The 21,597-nt window shown below is 46.6% G+C and overlaps 1 protein-coding gene across 3 annotated transcripts in view; it reads left to right on the plus strand.

Annotated features, from left to right (window-relative positions):
• TSC1 (TSC complex subunit 1) overlaps positions 1 to 21,597 on the plus strand; it is a 206,047-nt gene that overhangs the window by 48,135 nt on the left and 136,315 nt on the right. For all 3 annotated transcript variants that reach the window (XM_078646165.1, XM_078646164.1, XM_078646166.1), the window contains exons 3-4: positions 429 to 532; positions 5,688 to 5,840. In XM_078646165.1, the coding sequence (XP_078502291.1) occupies positions 429 to 532; positions 5,688 to 5,840 (257 nt within the window). The remainder of the gene's footprint in view (positions 1 to 428; positions 533 to 5,687; positions 5,841 to 21,597) is intronic.

Genomic DNA, 21,597 nt, shown 5'->3' on the forward strand with positions numbered 1-21,597 from the left:
CAGAATTGTGACTGTTGCCCAATAAGGAGAATCTGACTTGTTGACACTGAGGACGATGACGTTATTTATCTTCCAGCGGATGGTGGCATATTTGGCAGTACAAGTGCCAATCTGTAACCTTAAAAAAATGTTCATGTGAAAAATACACAGAAACAAAAAGGAAGATGATAATATGGATTTGAAAGCAGATGGATTAGTGGGAGTATGTCTGTTCCCTGTGCACCTTGTTTCCAGCAAAATTACAGAAAGAGAGCCGCAATGGTGTATGGAGTGTCCAGCTGAGAAGGCCAGCGGGTATATATGGTTTCTTCAAATGTTCCTTGGTTGGTAGTTGTTTGTTGGTGAATGGTCCAGAGCAGACAGTTGAAGTATTAAAATCCTTGAAATTACCAATATTTGTCACAATGCCTGTTGTCTTCGTCCAACAGAGCGCGGGCCGACACTTGTGAACCACCTAGTGGACTTCTATTTGGAAACAAATTCCGAACAAGCAATGCAGATTCTATCTTCAATTCAGGAGCCTCATGACAAGGTAAGAAGTGAGCCATCCTGTTAGTCTGGTCTAGTTCCATCCAAATCCACCCTACACACAGCTACACACACACTCTTAACTTTTACTTGTAGTGGAGCAGTGCTCTGGACTTTGATACCGAGTGTAACCATTAAACACTTCCTAATCTGTAACCAAGCTTGACCACTAACCACTTCCTGCTTGTTGTACTCTTTCCTCTGCTGCCTTCATACTACCTACTGCCATTAAAGGGAGCAGACCTTTGAAGGCACATAAGCCAAGATGACTCTAGTATTAAACCTGGGTAGCATTTATGATAATTCAGATGGCACTAGACACGTTTATTTTTATTCAGCATGTGGTGGAGAAGTGTGGCTCACTGGTTAGAGGAGGCAGACCCGGACGCAGAGGTCAGACCCGGGACCAGGGTTCAATTCCCGACGCGGCAAGGTCTTGAGCTCAAAAAATATCCACGGACTCGATAATTCTCGCCTCGGCGCCTACTCAAATCATGGGTACACACTCTGCAACTCTGGGCAATAGCTTGCTTAATCTCCACAACGGCCCCGAAAGCGCTAGGATGCCTGGCCTCACCTTGGGGGTGCCCTGGAGGGGGCGTCTCACAGGGAAAGCCAGGAAGGGTTCCACAGCGGTATACAGCGCCAAGATACCTTTCAGGTGATAGTGCGCTTTACAAGTATACACACGTTTACATTTACATTTATACCACACAATGTGCCTGCCATTAGTCCTGGATTGCAGTCCTAAATGACCATACAAATTGTTGCGAAGTTTACATCTCTGATTGGGGTCTGAATACGCTTGTTGAGGCGTGCTGGCAGGAAGGGTGAAATAATGTGCCTTTGTTGCGTGTGTGTTGGGCTTGCTGAGTTTTGCGTTTGATGGGTGAGGCAAGGTTGTGTTTCTATACGGATACGGGCACACAGTTCTTTCACATTTCTGCTTGATGTGTACTTAAGCAAACTGGTTTGTGTGTATAAGAACGTTTCAAGTGTGCGGTCTGTGCAGACACTCGTGACCCGCACATGAGTAGCTGCCAGACGTCTAATTGCAAAAGCCATTCACCTGCTCCTCCATACCTTCAAAAAGACAAACGCCTTTTAGTCAGCTAGCTATTAACCATATTCTACTGGCTATTTTAGGTAGCAGTGATTTACCAAAATCTGAAATTGCAGGTAATGTTTTTTTTTTTTTTTGACATTCATAGCTACACATTAATGTCCTTTTAATGAGGTTTCATATGCTTTATTCTATATTTGTTTAACTTGTTTTGTCAAATCTGCAATTCCTTGTTCTTTTTGTTTGTTTCCTTATTTTTTTTTTTTTATTAATCATAAGTGCTGCTTCGCGATCCAAAATCGCTCAGTGAAAATAATTCTTTTGCAGTGTTGGGGGAGCTTGGGATTGGCCCTTTAAAATAAATATATTATGTTCAATCCACTCCCTGAACGAACGGGGATGGAAGAAAAACTCATGAGACCATAATCAAAGTTTCATCTGTGTTATGTCAGTCGGTGATGACATATGCCTTTCAGCTAGAAAAAACTTTTAAGACCACTGTGCCAGTCACCTATAGAAAATATATACAAACCAGTGAAACTTAAAAGAAATGCTATCCTATTGCTTCACTCAAGTCAAGTAATGATTGTCTGGCTTATGTTCATACAATTCATAAATGCAATGTAGTAATATATTAAGTGGGTTACTACATAAAATGCCACATAGGAGCGAAGAGAGTCACAATGCGGAAATAAATACTAAATTGGGAATTGAATCTGCACTACATTATTGAAGATTGTATATTGCAAGACAGCGAAAAAGTCCAATCCTCGTAAAACGTGTAATAGTCAGAGAATTTATCATCTTTTCCTTGTGGTTTATAAATGTTGGACAATGGAAGGGTTTGTGATGAATTAGACATTGAAACAGACAAAGACATAAAACGCCACTGCACCAATTCTTTTTCTTGGATTAAAAATAAAAGTATTACAGTTGTTACGGAAAATATGATTGCATGAATACTAATCAATATATCCAGTACATTAAAGCAAATAGATGATACTTATAAGTGGGGTGCATGGAAATGATCCTCTATATATTATGGTTACCACTTAGTTATTTTTATAATTGTACCCCTGGAATATCTGGGATGGTGATCAAGGGGTTCTATTATAATATTGAGATGACATTGTTTTATGTTCACTATCGTGCATTTTTTCAATTTGAATAATTAGTAATCAACCCAGTCTTGGTGGTTGTAAATGTACAGATAGGGACACGTGTATTTGAATATTCTTTTTATACTGTAGAATCCATTAATTTTTGTAATGCTTTTTATTAATCGTACAGATGAGGGTATATGCATTTGACTTCATGCTCCAGTGGGTTGACTGATTGGACAGTATAACACAAATAGCCTCAACTGATTGTGTGTGCAGTTATTTAAGGCTCTTCGAGCAGGAGCCAAACCAAATTGTGGCCTATCCCTCAAGACACTCTTATTTTTAAGTTAAACTGCAGGATCCATGTAGGTGTGTGTACAATAGTATCACTACCCCTTCCTTATTATATAAAGGCTCTTAGTTCCTGCACAAGTGTCACTCTTTGTCAAAGTACACACAAGGTAAAATTAAAATTGCCAAACAACCATCACCCATACCACAAAAAAATGTGGAGAAAGAGAGTGAGCCCCTCATGGTAGAACCGCCAATGGGGTTATCTGGCTAACAATTACCAGTGTACCCACTTATCATCATAGGTAGCTCACTCTCATGAAAGTGGAAAGAAAAAGGCACAAACACACAGAAGAAAAGGACAAACACCATGTAACAATCCTTTTACTTCACAACAGTCAGGCAATGTGCTGAATGTTCGTGAAACAGCGAGTAACAGGTACCAGTCGCTGTTTAGTGTACACATTCACCAACCCCAGTGAGAAAAAGAAAAAGTGAATCTCACACATTAAAATTGCAGAACTCACTGGCCACTCCTGCTTTTATTCTGGGCTGTGAGTGCTCCAAACTAAAACAGACTCACATTGAACCAAGTTTTGTGTGAGTCTAGGTCGCCGACATGTTTCGTTGCTGTATTTTGTGCAACTTCATCAGGGCAATCAGGGGTTCACCGCTTTTAAATTCCACTTATATATTATTGTAACCTGGGGGTTGCATCTCTACTGCATACCTGCTACCTCTCTCAGGTGGACTTCCGTGTCCTCAAGATCACGTATCCTAGTGGAAACCCGCCTCCGTCTAGGCTTCCTCGCCGGTAACCAAACTTTTAGTCACTCAGCCACGGATCTTCTTTAGTGAGTAGGCCCGGTGCATGTGCGCGCCTACATACAAAGTCACTAAAAAATCACAAGAGAAAGTTCAGGTATAGATTCTAAGTAAAACCAAAGAACCACTGAAATTCACTAGTTATTGTTAAAACCACAATCCTTAACTCTGCCAACAGCTATGCAAACCGTAATTCTCACTGCGATGCTCATGCACTTAATACAACAGGTGTAATTACCCACAGCTGAATGCTTCTGAAGAGTGGCAGAGCTGTTTTGAGTGCGACCACATGGAGGTTGTTTTGCATTAAAATGTTGCCAGTGCCACCACCGACTGTGCACCAGAGGAAGAGAATTAATGTAACTTACGGATTGATAAACTGTTAAGAATGCACCATTCGCGCCCACTGCACTACCATCTGCAGTGTGGAGAATGTGACAAGTTTGTTCTCCACACACTGGTACACAAGTAGGATTTCTTTACGAAAAGAAGAAAAAAGTCTTAATGTGAGGAAAGAGCGTGTGTGTGTGTGTGTGTTTTTTTGTTACTGCTAGGCAATACCACCTCCCCCTCAGTAGGCCTTGCGCTGCTCTCCTTAACTACACTGAGTAGCTTGGCATCCTCTTCCACATGCCAAATCCCACAGCCAAAAGCACACCATATCACTGTTACACCAAATCACATAGACCTCCCAGTTTAAAAGGCAATCACACAGAGGTGCCTTAATAGTAAGTTGTTAAGGAGGTGGTTTCTGGTAGGGTTGCTTACCGTATTCAACGGTGTACGTTGGCTAGGGTGAAACCTGCTGTGTAGGTTCTGTTTATCAAAGGGGGTGATATACCTAAATAAGTAATGCTGGTCCTGGACAATCCCTGAATGTTATTTCTACACTTGTTTGTAAGAAGAACATGACAATTTGTCTAGTTCTGCTTCGAAGGCTTAAATGCCGACAAATGCTGGTTCACTCCCTAAAAGTCAGATTTAGGCTTGTAGTTTCCTCCCAGACCTTGAAGTTTTACTTCAGTCTTGTTAAACCGTTGGCTGCTGCTGTCGGCCAACGGACGTCGCGTGCACTACATCGGTAGTGCTGAGCACGTCCGTTGGCTGACGCGGCCCCGCCCGCTCAATAGAACGTTCCGCACTGGCGCGGAACGTTCAGAGTAGCCAACGGATTAAACCGTGGGTAACGTTTTTCATGCTCTAGTTATTTGTTGGAGAACTTTTTTCATGTCATCACTCTAGGGCGAGGTGATCCATTTGCCTAGGTAAACAAATCCCTCTACATCTGTTCTGAGACATGGCTCTGGGGAAGAAAGATAGGGCTCTGTCTATTGGCTGTAATCAGGTGGTTTCACCCTTTATTCTATGTTGCTTTGAAGGTGGTTGGGCGAGGGTGGTTTAGAGTCTCCTAGGGAAGAAATTGTTTTGTCTCCAGAAATGTCGAATAAGAGTAGAATTACAGAAACCGAAGAACCAGAATGTGCAGTTAGAACTACTTTCATCATTCTTCAACCAATTCAACCAGGGTTCGTATGCTCACTGAGTACTTGGGTCCTGACACTGCTGTGGGTGGGAGGCGCGAGAGAACTCTAAGGATTTAGAGCAAGGCTTTTGTTACCCGTACAAAGGGGAATGAAAGGCTGGATAGTCAGAACTGTAAGCGTAGATTAGTACACTACATGCACTCCCCAGATGCCTGTATCATTCCTTAATTCCTTTTCGCAATGATATGAAGTCTTCAAAAGTTTACAAAGTTGGGAATCCTTCAAGGGTCCTCTTAATAACCATATTATACCCACTCTGCTGTTCTAAAGTCAGCAGTTATTCCTTTGGCTTTTGATGTCCTGACTTGTTTTCTTTTGCCTGTTTCACTGCAGTACCTTCTGGACAAAATGAATGAATATCTCAGCAAGCCTGCAACCCGTCTAACCGTCCTGACACTGCTGGGTCACGTGGTCCGGCGGCAGCCTTCTTGGCGGCATAAACTATCTCAGGCACCCATCTTCCATGCTCTGCTGAAATGTCTTAAGGTATGACTTGAGCTAACAAATAGTTGAGTGATGGACAGTGCCAAGAAATCCTAGTCTACACTTGTGCCTGTAAAGTTAAGATCTAATGCTTGTAAAATTGAGTATTTGATTGACAGGATAGCTTAAAAAGCTGTATTTGCGTGACCCGGTTTATGTATTCTTATGTATTCTTTTGTGAGAGCTGCCTTTTTACTTTTTTCAAATATTTCTTTTACATTTAAAAAAATGAATTTTTGGTTCCAGTTGGTGGCAGATCAGGCCTGGTGCTGTTGCATTTTCTTTTCCATGCAATTAATGTCACTACTGCCTGACCCTTGGGTCTGCGGACTGCAGCATTCAGAATGAACAGATGCTGTAGTTTTTCGGTCTAGAGTCCCTTTTTGCTTTCCAGTCTAGTGGTAATTGGGTCGTGGTGGAGAGTTGGAAAGGATTCCAGAAATCCCATTACGTGCGAGCCCATATCTCTGCACTTGTCGCTCTGGTGATAGGGATCCTACCTCGTCCTTCATAAATGGTTGAGAGCACCCGAAGACTAGTTCAGGCCCAAGACCCTTTCTCCAAAATATGCTGTAATTTTAAAAATGTCTGGGATTGAAGTCCTAGCATATCCCCTACCTCTCCTCCATACATGTTATCTCATCATTTGCGGCCTCTACCACCTCTCACCAGAACTTGGAGATTTCCTTCTTTACAGGCTTTATTTTCATTCTTAACCATTTGGTTGGCGGTACATACAGTGCTTTTGCTCTGATTCTCTGGAGTCTGAGGAATCCACAATTTGTCCATGATTTAGAAACTATTACTGCAGTCGCCTCACTTTTTCCATCCGGACAAACATTTTAGTAAAAAGGTACTGTTGGGTTGATAGAGCCATATTTTCAAGGCTCTGTCTATAGAGGAGTCTATTTAAGAAGAATCTCACAAGGAGTACCTCTTGCAGGGAATCCTCTTACTGTCAGAATTGCACCCAGCTGTCCCAGATCATCAACATTCTCCCAATAGTTGTTGGTAACTTGAGTGCTACTGCCTTATTCCCAACCTGGACAGCATCATACCACTCTGCCCATTGGACATTAGGCAGCCACCATTATTCCCTTTAACCATTTTTCAGAGTTACCAGTACCTTTTACTGAGTGTTCTCTAACCTACACTATATCCGGGAATGAGCGTTTTTCCAGTTCCATATGCCACTGGAAAATCTTTCCATTTAGTTTGTTATTCTTAAGGTGGTGGGTATCTGCAGCATCTGGGCCGGGGGCCGCCTGGTATTCAATGAAACCTTCCAACCCCCAGGCATTTCTGAAAACTAGACACCTGCATGAGTGCAGGGTGATGTGACTTGTGCAGATCCTACTAAGGTGTCTGAACCAGAACTCTGCAAACATCAAACTTCATCAGAAATCACAAAATGTCTTCAAATTTTTGTCTGGGGGAAAAAAACTTCTGGAATTTGCAATGATTAACAAAGTCCTATCCAGCGTGACCACACTTCTCCCTATAACATTGGTGTCCCACTTATGTGGTTAGGCCTATTGCTTGGGAGCAGAGAGGCCCAGTAACACTCTGTGCAACATCAAAAACCTCTATCAGTTCATGGGATGTGAGTAGCTGCTCTATTTCGACCCAGGGTCATCTGTCACTTGTGAAAAACAGCTAACCCCAGACATTTCTGAAAACTAGACACCTGGGAATACAGTTTATCTTGGCCTCATGGCTCCCACTTGCTGTACATAACCAGATTGCATTGTAAAACTGCCTAAATGCCTAATTTCCACTCATTCCATGAGGGGTGATTGCAAGCCCAGGCCTTAGGCTGGCTGGCACCCACAAGTTCCCATCACCATAGGCTTTACTAAAAATCCAAGACCTGGCAGAAATCAAGGTTGGTGTGACTTGCATGGACACCAGTACATTTTCATTTCCAGAATGTCCTGCAAATATTACATTTATGAAAATTTTTCTTACTTTCCAAGACCAGGGGCGACCAACCAACAGTACATATTTCCGAAAACTAGCAAGTATGGGATTCCAGGCCACTTTAGTGCACAAGGATCATTTCCCTTATTACCCAGAATACTATGTACATTTTAATGTGAGGTTGAAAAAAAACTCTGTCCTCATGAAAAATATCATAATTACATATATAAAATGCAGTAAAATATTTAAAGTTTAAAAGTACCATAGAACCAAATAGGCCCATAGAAAGCCTAAGGGAGAACTCACTTTAGTAACGTATCAGTGTCATTATGTATTGGTCCACATTCTAGCCAATCAGGCTGTAGCTCCCTCTAGAACCTTCTCCTCAGAAGCCCAAGTCCTCAGATTTTCTACTGCACGTCGTGTGAAGGGAGTCTCCTTGAGCTCTGCTCAGTTTTTCTTCATACATAGCTGTTTTTTCTTCTCAGATGTCTTCTTCAAGGAAATCTTTGTTTAGGCCATGTCCATCTTGTGGTAAATTGTGTCTCTTTCATGAAGATCCACACAGTAAATGTATTTACTGTCTCTACCCGGACCATGAGGTGAAGAACTGTAAGTACTGCCGTACTTTTCCACCTAAAACTTTAAGAGACAGAGAGGCCTGTCTCCTTCTGTGGCTACAGAAGTTGAAATCTACAGACACGGTGCTCTCGGAGGTTGAGAGTGTCTCTTCTTTCCAGTCTAAGACCTCTCAGAAGCGTGGGTCGGAGACTGAGGTGCCTTCTCCTTTTCTCAAGAAAAGTAGACTTGTGGGAACCTCTTTGGCTGTCTCCCCACAGGATTTGCCTCCAATTACGCCTACGGGACCTGGCTCTCTGGCGTCACTGTCTAAAGCCATGCCTTCGTCTTCTAAAATGGGCACTGGCTCGTCGACGGGCTCGTCGATGCGTCCGTCGACGACCTCTGCGACGACGAGATCCGTGGATGCTGTCTCCACGTCGACGACGACATGTTCCATGTCTTCAACGACTACGTCGACGACGAGCCATGAGGTGAGACCCATTACCTCGATCGTAAAGATCACGTCGACGGCTGTCAAGTCAACACCGTCGACGAAGAAAACCTCCGACGCGTCACCCGTCGATGCACTCCTCGTCGTCGACCAAGACCACAGCTTCGTCGTCGACCAAGACCACAGCTTCGTCGACGGGCCGCCGTCTGTCAACGGGATCTTCATCGTCGACGGCCCCCTCGTCGACTATCATTGCATCGTCGACGGTTGTCGCACCGTCGACGGGCCAAACTTCGGGATCATCTTCGTCCACGAGCAAGACTTTGCCCCCGTCGACGCCGTCGTTGACGGCGAAAAAATCTTCGTAGACTAAGGATAAATCACGTCCGTCTCAGTTACGGTTTTTCAACCGGCTTTTGGATCTTCCACCACTACGTCGACGGCGCACCATCCTTTGGCCACGGCTACCACCTTCACAGTGGTCACTGCCTCAACGTTTAAAAAGGTGCCTTTTTATACAATTGAGTCCTATCAAAAGTGGTTCTACTCTTCCTGACCAATTGTTTCAGTCTGCGGAAGAGGACTCTAATGATGGTTCAGAGGTGGGGAATGTCTTCGGCCAAGCGTCTAGCCCATCCAAACATCAAGTGCCAAGATTATGATGAAGAGGAGGAAGAAAACGTCGAAGATGGTACGGATCTATTTCCTGTGGACACTTCAGAGGCACCTATGGCGGAACAAACGACACAGATACCACTGTCTTTGGTAATGAATCTGTAGCACATGCTGGACGATTACAATCGAAGATTCCCGCCGTCCAGGCCTGTTTCTCCAGTGCCGCAACCTGCTCCGGAGCCTCTAATTCCTGCATCAGCTCCTCCCAGGTCACCGGTACGTACCCAGCAGGATACGGATAATGAGGATCCAGACCCTCACAACCCAGATCAGGATGATGATGACGCTGGCCTTCAGGAGTGGGACGACTACAGGGCTCATTCACCTTCGACCCCACCAACGTCGCCTCTGGCTTGCAGTTTCCATAACTTGATGGTCCGCGCTGCGAAGAGGTTTCACCTCACTTTGGAAGTGCAACAGACTGATTGCTTTCTATACGATTTCAAAGACTTACCTCAACAGCAAGCTCACACTATTCCGATCATCGACCATGTTTGGGAGGAAGGCCTCAAATTGATGGAGAAACCAAATTCAATTCCAGCTGTCTTACCAAGGCTGGATAAAAAATATAAAGCGCCACGGAACTCTCCGGCATGCCTAGTGTCTCAGCCTAAGGCGGATTCCGTCATTACTCAAGCAGCTCAAAAAAGGTCCCACAATCCTGCCACACCTCTCACATCTCCTCCTGATCAGGAAGGCAGCAAGCTGGACTCCATAGGGAAAAAATGTACCACCATGGCAGCCACTACTGTAAGGGCAGCTAATTCCTTGGCTATTCTTGCACGGTATGAACTCCAAATGTGGTCCGAAATTGCAGCATACATTCCACAATTTCCGGATGCCATCCGTGCGGAAGCACAAGCCATCATTCAGGAGGGAGAAAAGATCTCTTCAGAGATTATTGACTGCGCCCTTGACATTTCCTCTACGGGGTTTAGACAATTGGCTGGAGCTGCAGTTTTGAGGCGTTAAGGCTGGTTAAAGTCTACAGCATTTCGCCCGGAGGTTCAGGCTAGAGTCCTCGATCTACCATACGATGGTGATTCGCTTTTGCAAACATGTCGACGATGTCCTTGAACCAATCAAAAAGGATACAGATACGGCCAAGGCTATATCAACCCTACAGTATAGAAAGCGGCCATTTCGAGGGGCACGTGGTAGAGGCGGCAATTCTTCCACTTTTCGTGGCTCAAACCAATATCGCTCATACAATGACAACCGTCAAAGAAATACTTACCAGTCCCATAATCGACAGACCTCCTCCAGGCCATACCAGAGGAAAACAACATACAGAGGTGGTTCTAATGCAAAGAAACAGTGACAGTCCCAGCGTCAACCTTCTGCCGACTGTAAAAATTGGAGGGCGAATCTCCAACTACATCTTGAATTGGTCGAACATCACCTCAGATCAATGGGTCCCAGATGTGATTTCAAAAGGACATACCCTGGAATTTACGAAATGTCCTCCCAATCGCCCTCCTACTGGTCCGCTCCCTCCCAATTTCGAGGAACTATTGGCGCAAATCAAATTAATGATCAGGAAGGTTGCTATCGAGGTAGTACCGCAAGGCCAGCGAGGCAAGGGCTTTTACTCCCGCTTCTTTTTAGTCAAGAAAAAGTCGGGGGAGTGGCGCCCCATTTTGGATTTACGGGCCCTAAACAAATTCATCACCTCAAACTTTTCAAATGTTGACCTTGCTCCAAATTTTGCATTATCTCAACCCCGGAGAGTTCCTCTCCACAATTGACCTCCAGGACGCGTACTTTCACGTGCCAATTCACCCCAGGCACAGGAAGTACCTCCGTTTTACAGTCGGACACCTCCACTTTCAATTCAGAGTTCTGCCGTTTGGCCTACGCTCAGCACCGAGGGCCTTTACCAAGATCATGGCCCCGGTAGCTGCTTTTCTGCGCCTGCAAGGCATTCAGTTTTATCCATACCTGGACGACTGTCTTATAAAGGCCCCAACCCTCCAGCTGGCAAACCAGCACACTCAGGTTTGTCTCTCTCTTTTTCAAAATTTGGGCCTTTCCATCAATTGCCAGAAGTCACACTTTCACCCGTCTCAGCGACGAGATTTTCTAGGAGCCTCGCTAGATTCTCGGCTAGCAAAATTCTTTGTCTCCCAGGAAAGGCAGGACCGCATGCTCAAGATGGTACGATTCCTGCAGTCAAAACTGTGCGTTTTAGTCCGGATGTTGAAATCATTCCTGGGCATGGCTTCCTCGTGCATACATTTGATCCCCAACTGCAGGCTACATATGAGGGTCATTCAAGAGGAACTAGACATGCAGTGGAATCAGATTTCAGGATCGTTCAACGACAGGATCATTCTCACGCCCCGCATTCAGGTAGCTCTGAAATGGTGGTCTCACCCTCCGAACATATCCATCGGTTGGTCTTTTCAAGACGCGACTCCGACTCGGACTCTTATAACCGATGCGTCCCTAGAGGGTTGGGGAGTGCACCTCGAAGAAATGTCCGTAAAAGGAAAGTGGACGGCAGTCCAGCGCACTTGGCACATAAACCGCCTGGAGCTTCTTGCGATTTTCCTTGCCCTGAAGTCTTTCCAGAGGTTAGTGAGAACAGACAACACCACCAGCATGCACTACCTCAACAAGCAGGGCGGCATGAGGTCCCGTCTGCTTTCCCGACAAGCACAGGAGATATGGAACTGGGCGATTCATCACCAAGCATCTTACAGCCATCCATGTGCCGGGTGTTTCCAATGTTCTGGCGGACTCGCTCAGCAGATCTCTCTCGGACAATCACGAGTGGGAACTCAACCAACCAACTCTCGAGTTCATTTTCCACCAGTGGGGCCAGCCGCAGATGGATCTCTTTGCGATTGCCGCAAACAGGAAATGCCAACGCTTTGCAAGTCGTCATCCCCACAGAGAGTCGAGCGGAAATACATTTTCGATCAACTGGTCGAACGAATTCATCTACGCTTTCCCTCCGCTTCCTCTGATTCTGCGCCTGTTGCACAGGATGAGGCTTCAACCCTGTCATGTCATCCTGATCGCACCCAAGTGGCCGCGGCGCCCACGGTTCTCGGACCTTTTGTTGTTTTCCCAGAACGAGCCAATATCGCTTCATCCTCTGCCCCACTTCCTCACGATGAAGCTAGGGCAGATTTGCCACCCAGATCCGGCATATCTCCAGCTCCATGCCTGGAACCTGAACAAAATGAATTTGCACATCTAACCATCGACGCAGATTGCAGGGAAGTGTTGGCGCACGCTCGCGCTCCATCCACCATTAAAACCTATCGGCTGAAGTGGAAGCGTTTCTGTGTTTGGTGCCACTGACCTTGGATCCAATGACCGCCAAACCGGAACAAATCCTGCCTTTTTTCCTATCCCTTGCAAAATCAGGACTTTCTCTCTCTCCACTCTTAAGGTGTTTCTCGCAGCACTTTCCCGTTTCTGTCATGACGGTTCCACGTAACTGTATTCCTCTAGAGTCATCCAACAGTTTTTCAAAGGCCTTTTCCGGATGTTTCCACCCATTCGTCGCCCTCCACCTGCTTGGCGACTAAATCTGGTTTTGTCTCAACTCCTTCTACCTCCTTTCGAACCCATCCATTCCGCAACCTTAAAATTCCTCACGTGGAAAGTTGCTCTGCTGCTCGCCTTGACGTCATCTAGGCGTGTTAGTGACATCCAGGCATTCACGATTCGGCCTTCTTTTCTCCAGTTCTCCAATGAGGCGGTTACGCTCCGTACTAATCCAAAATTTATCCCGAAGGTTCTAAGTGATTTTCATCTCAATGAACCTGTCATTCTAAAGACTTACTTTCCTCATCCACAAACTCCTGCTGAACGTTCATTACATTCATTGGATGTGAAACGCTGTCTTAAGTTTTACATTCAGCGTACTACACCATTCAGGAAATCAGACCAGCTGTTTGTGGCCTATGGTCCGATCTGCAAAGGACAACCTGTTACCAAACAGACTATTACCAGGTGGATTTCCTCCACCATTACTTTTTGTCATCAACGGGCGGGCAAGCCCCTTCCTGCTCCAGTACGGGCTCATTCAACTAGAGCCTTGTCAACCTCTACTGCCCTCTTTGCGGGGGTAGCTCTACGACACATTTGCAGAGCTGCTACGTGGTCAAGCAGCCATACTTTTACGAAGCACTATTGTCTCCAATCAACAGACGCCGCGGATGCGGTAGTGGGACAAGCGGTGCTGCGTAATCTTTTCCAGTGAAGAGGAGCCTCTGTTGCTACCCACCTCCAGTCATAAAGGTATTTTCTCATGAATTTGACTATATTGCCTTTTTAAATGATATGAGAATGTATACTTGGAGTTTTTTATGTTACCTTTATGACTTATGTGATGATTTACTGCTTTCTACTTTTATTCAAGCATGTGAATCTATGAAAGACACCCCTAATACTGGACATGAACAGAAGTTACTTCCCTGTAAAATGTGGTTCTCCAGTATTGGTGTCTTTCATAGATTCACATGCGACCCTCCCTTCCTCCCCTCAGAGGCTCTTTTTCTCCTCAGGCACTTTTGGGTTACTTGGTGCTACGAAAATCTGAGGACTTGGGCTTCTGAGGAGAAGGTTCTAGAGGGAGCTACAGCCTGATCGGCTAGAATGTGGACCAATACATAATGACACTGATATGTTACTAAAGTGAGTTCTCCCTTAGGCTTTCTATGGGCCTATTTGGTTCTATGGTACTTTTAAACTTTATATATTTTACTGCATTTTATATATGTGTATATGTAATTATGATATTTTTCATGTGTGTATATATATATATATATGTATATATTACTGCTATTCTATGTACCGTGGGACTCCCACTTCGACGACGGGGAATATTCAAGCATGTGAATCTAAGAAAGACACCAATACTGGAGAACCACAGTTTACAGGTAAGTAACTTATGTTCTTCTCTGGTTGACCAAGGCCTAGATATTGAAGCCAGGAAAGTGATGGCAAAGTGGGGGCTTTTAGGCAACAATTTGGCGTTCACATGGAATTCTGGGTCAGAAAACACACTATCTGTGCAACCAAAATCACACTGGATTGCCCTGGGGTTCCAGTTGTCAGAAATGGCCTGGAGTTGATTGATTTCCTCGGTGCCACCCGATCCAGACCTCACATCTTTCAGCCATCTCCTAGGGAAAATAGGAGGGAATTTTTATTTCTTTGATTGTTGTTTTGAGATGTGTGCCGGCAGGGATGTGTTTCAAACCCCAATCTCTCTCTTCACTGGATAAGAGTGATTGCTGTCTAAGGGTGCCTGTACCTGGGCTTTCTGACTTTGTGCCTTATGCAGCCAGGGTTTAGTTGATGCTGATGATCAGTTTAGAGATTATTCTGGTTATTGCTTTGTCAGTGTGGCAGCAGAGGTGGTAAGCAAGGCTGCTCCTGAAGTTAGATTATAGACTTCTGTGCGTTTAGTTATCACTAGTGTTTACTATCGAAGTGTACTCACACTGGCGCAAAGGGATAGCAGGGCGATTAAGAAGGTTGGTTAAGGTGCACGATTGATAGGTAGCTATTGAAGTGCTATGTGAAGACAGATCAGCGAAATGTTGTGAGGGGAAACGATAAATAAAGGTCCTTGAAAGAGTGGAGGACAGGAGTGAGGGGCAGTTGTTAGAAAGTAGGTTTGTTTTGTGGACCTTGTCTACATCTTTTATCGTGGACATTCTGGCTGAGGCCATGAGAGATGCTTCTGAGATCTGTAATGTGAAATAGCAATGATGACAGAGGTACAGCTGTGAGGTTTCCTATTTACTCCTCAGATGCCAGTGCTCTGTGAGGTTTTGTACAAACTGTCTTGCAGGATTATTTTGTAACTCCAGGCAGTGTCCTGAACCTCAAATCCCGCCTTCAATCAATTACTGCATGAGGTAAATGTTTTGTTTAACCAACAAGATGGAGGCTGTGTTTTCCTAAACTGAGAGGAACCCAGTTTTGCAGCGTGAATCTTTCTGGATTCACTATGCTGTGCATATTCCGCAATCTGGTGGTTGGGTCCGGAATCGTAGTATTTTTTTATCTTTTTTTTTTTTTTGTCGTCGTAGCCCAGGTGGGCGTCGACGTCCCACCATTTGGTGTACCTTCGGTGACGTCGGCGTGCTTCCGGCGGAAGCTACCACCTTTGGGCGCCATCTTCAGATTCTTTTTTCCGCCGTTGGGTCTGGATCGTCGCGTGAAGCTCCAGAAGTTTTTTGGAGGAGAAAAGGAGGAAATACAGCAACTCTTCAACGGTGAAGACCTGAGAAGAACGGGAGACGAGGACCATCAGAGAAGAGACCACGAAGAAAGGAGAGAACTTCGAAATCTTCGACGTCCTTAGAGGAATGCGCACACAGGGGGCCCCCTGAGCGCAGGGATGTACAAGACACCCTTTAAATTCTGCAAGAACTGCCACCACAAATTCGCGCAGAAGGACCAGCACCCGGTCTGCAACCTCTGCCTGCCAATCGACCACGAGAGCAGAGACTGCAACGCCTGCTCCGTCTCCAAGCCGAAGACACTCTGAGTTCGAGAGACAGAGGACAGCTCACCACACGATGCAGGGCAAGGGCCAAGCCCCGACGCTTTATGAACTGGGCCTCTCCACCGACGACTAGGACAACATCGCCAAAGGCCCAGATGACTTCACGGTCGCAGAGACCGATAAGAAAACGCCTGACAAGGTAGGAGAGTCTACGACCCCGAAAACCCCCACAGGGTCTCGAAAGCCAGAGGCAGACTCTCGAAAGTCTGAGCCCAGAGCCTCGAAAGGAGCACCGGCGCCGAAAACTCTACGTCCGAAGCTGCATCCTCCGAAAAAGAGCCCAGCGGATCCTCCGAGAAGGACTCCCGGAGGCCGAAGACCAGCGAAAAGCAAAGGTCATCGAAGCTAGCCCCCGAAAAAGGGCCTTCGACTTCGAAGAAAGTTTCGACGTCGCCGCCGAAAAGAGCAGCCGAAACGCTCGACGACTAGCAGGCCGCAGAGAAAGAAAAGAAGGCTCGAGGCCGAAATGGAGAACATCCTTCAGAGAAAGAAAGACTTCGATGAAAAGATGAGAAGTTACAAGATCCCCTCGAAGCCGGCACCGGCTGTCGCTGAGGTACAGGAGCTCGAGGAGTTCGCCGTCGAAGAGACGCCGAAAACTCCGGAACCCTCGGAGCACGAAGAGGAAGAAGACCTCTACTACACAGAAGGGGATCACGGGTAACAGCAGTCAAGCTACGGCTCAGGTTCCTCGACAGCCCAAGACCAGGAATGGCAGGACATCTAGGCCGAAAACCCGGAGGAGGCTGTGGAAACATACCCCTCGAGGCCTTCGCCACCGGATGACATTGGGGCATACAATGAGGTGGTCAGGAAGGCGGCAGCAGCTTATGGAGTTAAGCTGGAAGAGGAGAAGCCAAAAGCAGACTTCCTGCTCGAGACATTGCTCCCCATACAGACAAGAAGGCAGTTCTTGCCCATGCTCAAGAGTATCACAGACCAGGGGAAGGAAGCCTTCAAGGACCCGGCTACATGCAGATCAGTAACGCCGAGGACGGAGAAGAAATACAAATTCTCCTCCCAAGACCCAGCTTACATCAAGGGATCCGTCCCAGCAGATTCAATAATTGCTGCAACGGCCAGGAAAAGGGCAAACGTCCCAACAACATCTGGATGGACCTCCACCTGACAAGGAAAGCAGGAGGATGGATCTAACTGGCAGGAAAATTGAGAGGAACGCTGCAACGCACTGGCGGATGGCGAACTCCAACGCACTCCTGAATAGACATCAATACCAGCATTGGCATGAGATGGGCCAATTGCTCAAGCACCTCCCGGAACAATACCGTGAAAGGGCATCACACCTTGTGGAAGAGGGGAAAAGCATCACCAACTCGTGCCTAAAGACAGCCTTGGATGGGGCAGAAACATCCAGCAGACTGATGGCTATAGGCATCACAGAGAGAAGGCAAGCCTGGCTCAGGATCTCAAGCTTCAAGGCTGAGGTGCAGAACAACATCCTGAACACACCTTTCAACGGTGAAACACTGTTCGGAGCCCCAGTTGATGAAAAGCTCACCCAACTGAAGAAGGACAACGAGACGGCAAGGTCCATGGGGGGTCCTGCAATTCAGGGGAATGAGGAGGGGCACTCCTACACGGAGGCCGAACGGCAGAGGTGGAAGTCAGCGAGGAGATTCACACCAGAGTTTCCACCAGGGGCAACAGAGTGACAACCAAGGCCACCAGGGCCAGCAGAGGCAAAGCTGGAACTACCAGAGCAGGGGCCAGTCCTTTCGGTCAAGAGGAAATGGACGGGGCCAGAAAAGGAGAGGCGGTGAACAACCCCCCTCTAAGTGACTTCACACGGAAGAAGGTGCTCTCCCACTCGAACCCTCCAGGGGAGGAGCACGGGAAAACAAAGAGGAGAGGGCTACACGGACAAGACACAAAGGAACATGTGACGCAGGTAGGAGGAAGATTGAGATTTTTTCTCCAGGAGAGGCAAAAAATAACAGACCAGTGGATACTCAACATTATGCAGTTCGGATACTGCATAGAGTTGGAAAAGAGACCACCAAACAGAAAACCAAAGAAAAGAGAGCACTCGGGAAGAGAGCTGAAATTACTGCAAGAGGAAGCTCAAGAACTCCTCCTCAAAGCGGCCATCGAACGGGTCCCTTTCAAAGAACGGAACAAGGGAGTGTACTCAAACTACTTCCTGGTGCCAAAAGTGGACGAAAGTCTAAGACCCATCCTGGACCTACGGTTCCTAAACAAATACGTCAAAACTCAAAAATTCAAAATGACGTCCCTGCAAGCGGTCATCCCACAGATAAAGGCCGGGGACTTCTTGTCCACCATAGACCTCAAAGATGCGTACCTGCACATCCCCATGAACAGGCAGCACAAGCACATGCTAAGATTCACAGTGAACAAGGATCACTACCAATTCACGACCCTGGCTTTCGGACTAAAGTCCGCACCAAGGGTGTTCACCAAATGCCTCGCGGCAGTGGCCGCACATCTAAGAAGGAGGGGGATACACGTGTACCCCTACCTCGATGACTGGCTCGTAAAGGCAAGCTCTTACAAGACATGCAAAGATCATGCAGAACAGGTGACGAACGCTAGCAAGCCTGGGGTTCTCCATACAATGGGGCAAATGCTCGAAGGAACCAGAGCAAGTGAAGATCTTCCTGGGAGCCCAGATCGACACCGTCCAATGCAGGGTGTTACCCAGCGAAAAGAAAACCCTCAGCCTACTGAGGGAGAAACATCACTACCAGAAGGGGCGAGCTCTGACAGTGAGGACTGTGAGCAAGATCTTGGGAATGATGGCGTCATGCTTACACCTGGTCCCCAATGTACGCCTACAAATGAGACCACTCCAAGAGTGGCTGCAACAGCAATGGTCACAAGCTACAGGAAGTTGGGAGGATCTAGTGGTTGTAACGCACAGGGTACAGGAAGAGATAAGGTGGTGGACCAAGGAGAGAATAACAGAAGGGAAACCTCTAACACCACCGGGCCCAACAGTGACCATCACCACAGACGCATCTCAGAAGGGGTGGGGCGCACACATGAACAGGCTCAGAGTGAGGGGTCTGTGGAGCCCTACAGATGCAGTCAGACACATCAATTACCTGGAACTGAAAACAGCTCAAGGCTTTTCAGAAACACCTGTACAACCACAAGGTGCTAATACAAACAGACAACATCACAACGATGTTTTACATAAACAAACAGGGGGGAACTCAATTGTTCCCTCTGTCAAGCTTGGCACAGGAAATCTGGAAATGGGCTATACCACTAAAAATAGACCTGCTAGCCATACACCTGCCAGGGAAGGACAATGTAGAAGCGGATTGGCTCAGCAGGCAGACTTCAGCGTCCCACGAGTGGGAACTCAACAGTCCGGAAACAGAGAGACTATTCAGGAAATGGGGCACGCCAACAATAGACCTGTTTGCAACACGCCGGAATGCAAAATGTCAATACTTTGCATCCAGGCAACCAGAGGCACTGTCACAGGGGAATGCCCTATGGATAAGCTGGTCAAAAACATTTGCCTACGCTTTTCCCCCGATACCACTGATCCCCAGGGTTCTCAACAAATGCATGAAGAGCAACATGACGCTCATCCTTGTGGCACCACAATGGGCCAGACAGACCTGGTATTCTCAGATAATGGAGATGGCGCAGGGGCCACCCCACAAGTTCACAAAAAGAAGAGACCTACTCTCCATGGAAAACTGAGTAGTTCTACACCCAGAGCCGGAGAGCCTCAACCACTCAGCCTGGGTCCTGAGGACTTAGAGTTCGCACACCTAAAACTACCAGAGAGCACCCTGCGGGTGCTGCGAGAGGCAAGAAGGCCCAGCACACGCAAGTGCTATGGGGAGAAATGGAAAAGATTCACTCAATGGTGTTGCAAGAAAAAACTCCATAGGAAACTTACCAAGGAATCCACGGTGCTAAGGTACCTCACGCACCTAATTAAGGCTAAGCTAAGCTCCTCCTCGCTGAGGGTGCACCTGGCAGCGATTGTGGCATACACAAGAGGAGAAACAGGGAGAAGCTTCTTTACATCCCAAGTCGTAAAAAGATTCCTAGAAGGGGCTAAAAGAATAGCGCCACCAAAGAGAATGCCGCCACCGGCCTGGAACCTAAATGTGGTACTGACGGAGCTCATGAAAGCACCTTTCGAACCCATCCACAAAGCTTCACTGCAAATGCTAACGATGAAGACGGCCTTTCTGGTAGCAATAACCTCGCTACGAAGGGTGAGCGAACTGCAGGCACTCACACTGCAGGAACCCTACATCCAGATACACAGTGACAGGGTCGTGATGAGAACAGACCCACACTTCATGCCAAAGGTGGTGTCAAGGTTCCACATGAATCAGAGTATTCAGATCCCTAGTTTCTTCCAAAACCCCACTACAAGCGCTGAGAGGTCGCTCCACACCCTAGACGCAAGAAGGGCTGTGATGCACTACATTGAAAGGACGAAGGAACACAGGAAAACCAAACAGTTCTTCGTATCCTTCGCAAACAGTTACATGGGCAAACCAGTGACTAAAAACACCATAGCTCGATGGATCGCACAGACAATAAAATTCTGCCACAAACAAGCTGGCCAGGAGCTAACAGGAGGGGCACAGGCCCACTCCACCAGGAAGAAAGGAGCAACAATTGCCTTTCTGGCCAACACACCAATTCAGGACATATGCCTGGCGGCAACATGGACTTCGGTGCACACTTTCACTAAGCACTATTGCGTGGATGTACAAATGAACAAAGAAGCAAAAGTAGGACAAAAGGTGCTTCAACATATATTCAACAACCAACGCTCATCTTCCACCCAACCGCCACAAAAGTAACGAAAACCGCTACAAAATCTATGCACAGCATAGTGAATCCAGAAAGATTCATGCTGCAAAACGAATAGTTTCTTAGCTGTCGGTGTAATTTTGCAGCTTGAAGATCTTTCTGGATTCACTAGCGATCCCACCCGCCTCCGCCAGAAAGATGAGGCTGGAGAAGAAGGTGGAAACACATAGAAACGAAAGCAAGTTGAAGCTTACAAGATACGTGAAAAGAATTACGTTGAAAAAACGATTAACAAACATAGCCATGGATTCACTACAAAGACAGAAAAGAAAAGAGACAGAAAAAAGAATCCGAAGATGGAGCCCAAGGGTGGTAGCTTACGCCGGAAGCACGCCGACGTCACCGAAGGTACACCAAATGGTGGGACGCCGACGCCCACCTGGGCTACGACAAAAAAAAGAAAAAAGACTACGATTCAGGACCCAACCACCAGATTGCGGAATATGCACAGCATAGTGAATTCAGAAAGATCTTCAAGCTGCAAAACTACACCGACAGGTAAACTATTTGTTCTGTCCCTTCTGACCGATTTGTTGTTGCTTTGAGATTGAATCCTCTAAAACTTTTCGCCTGTGGCTTCCCTCCAGCCATTCTCCAGTTATCTCACCCTCCGCCCTCCATTGTGACGCGATAGCAAATTACTTCACAGATAAATTAGACCAGATTTATTGCAATTTTGATGCTCCACCATCCTGAGTGATCTCTCCTTGGACCAGTTAGGACTGCTCCCAGATCCTAAAGTGCATAGGGGAAACTTTGCTAATGTGTCCAGGGCCCAG

This window comes from Lissotriton helveticus, chromosome 5_1, assembly GCF_964261635.1.
Source record: "Lissotriton helveticus chromosome 5_1, aLisHel1.1, whole genome shotgun sequence".
NCBI classification, from domain to species: Eukaryota; Metazoa; Chordata; class Amphibia; order Caudata; family Salamandridae; genus Lissotriton; species Lissotriton helveticus.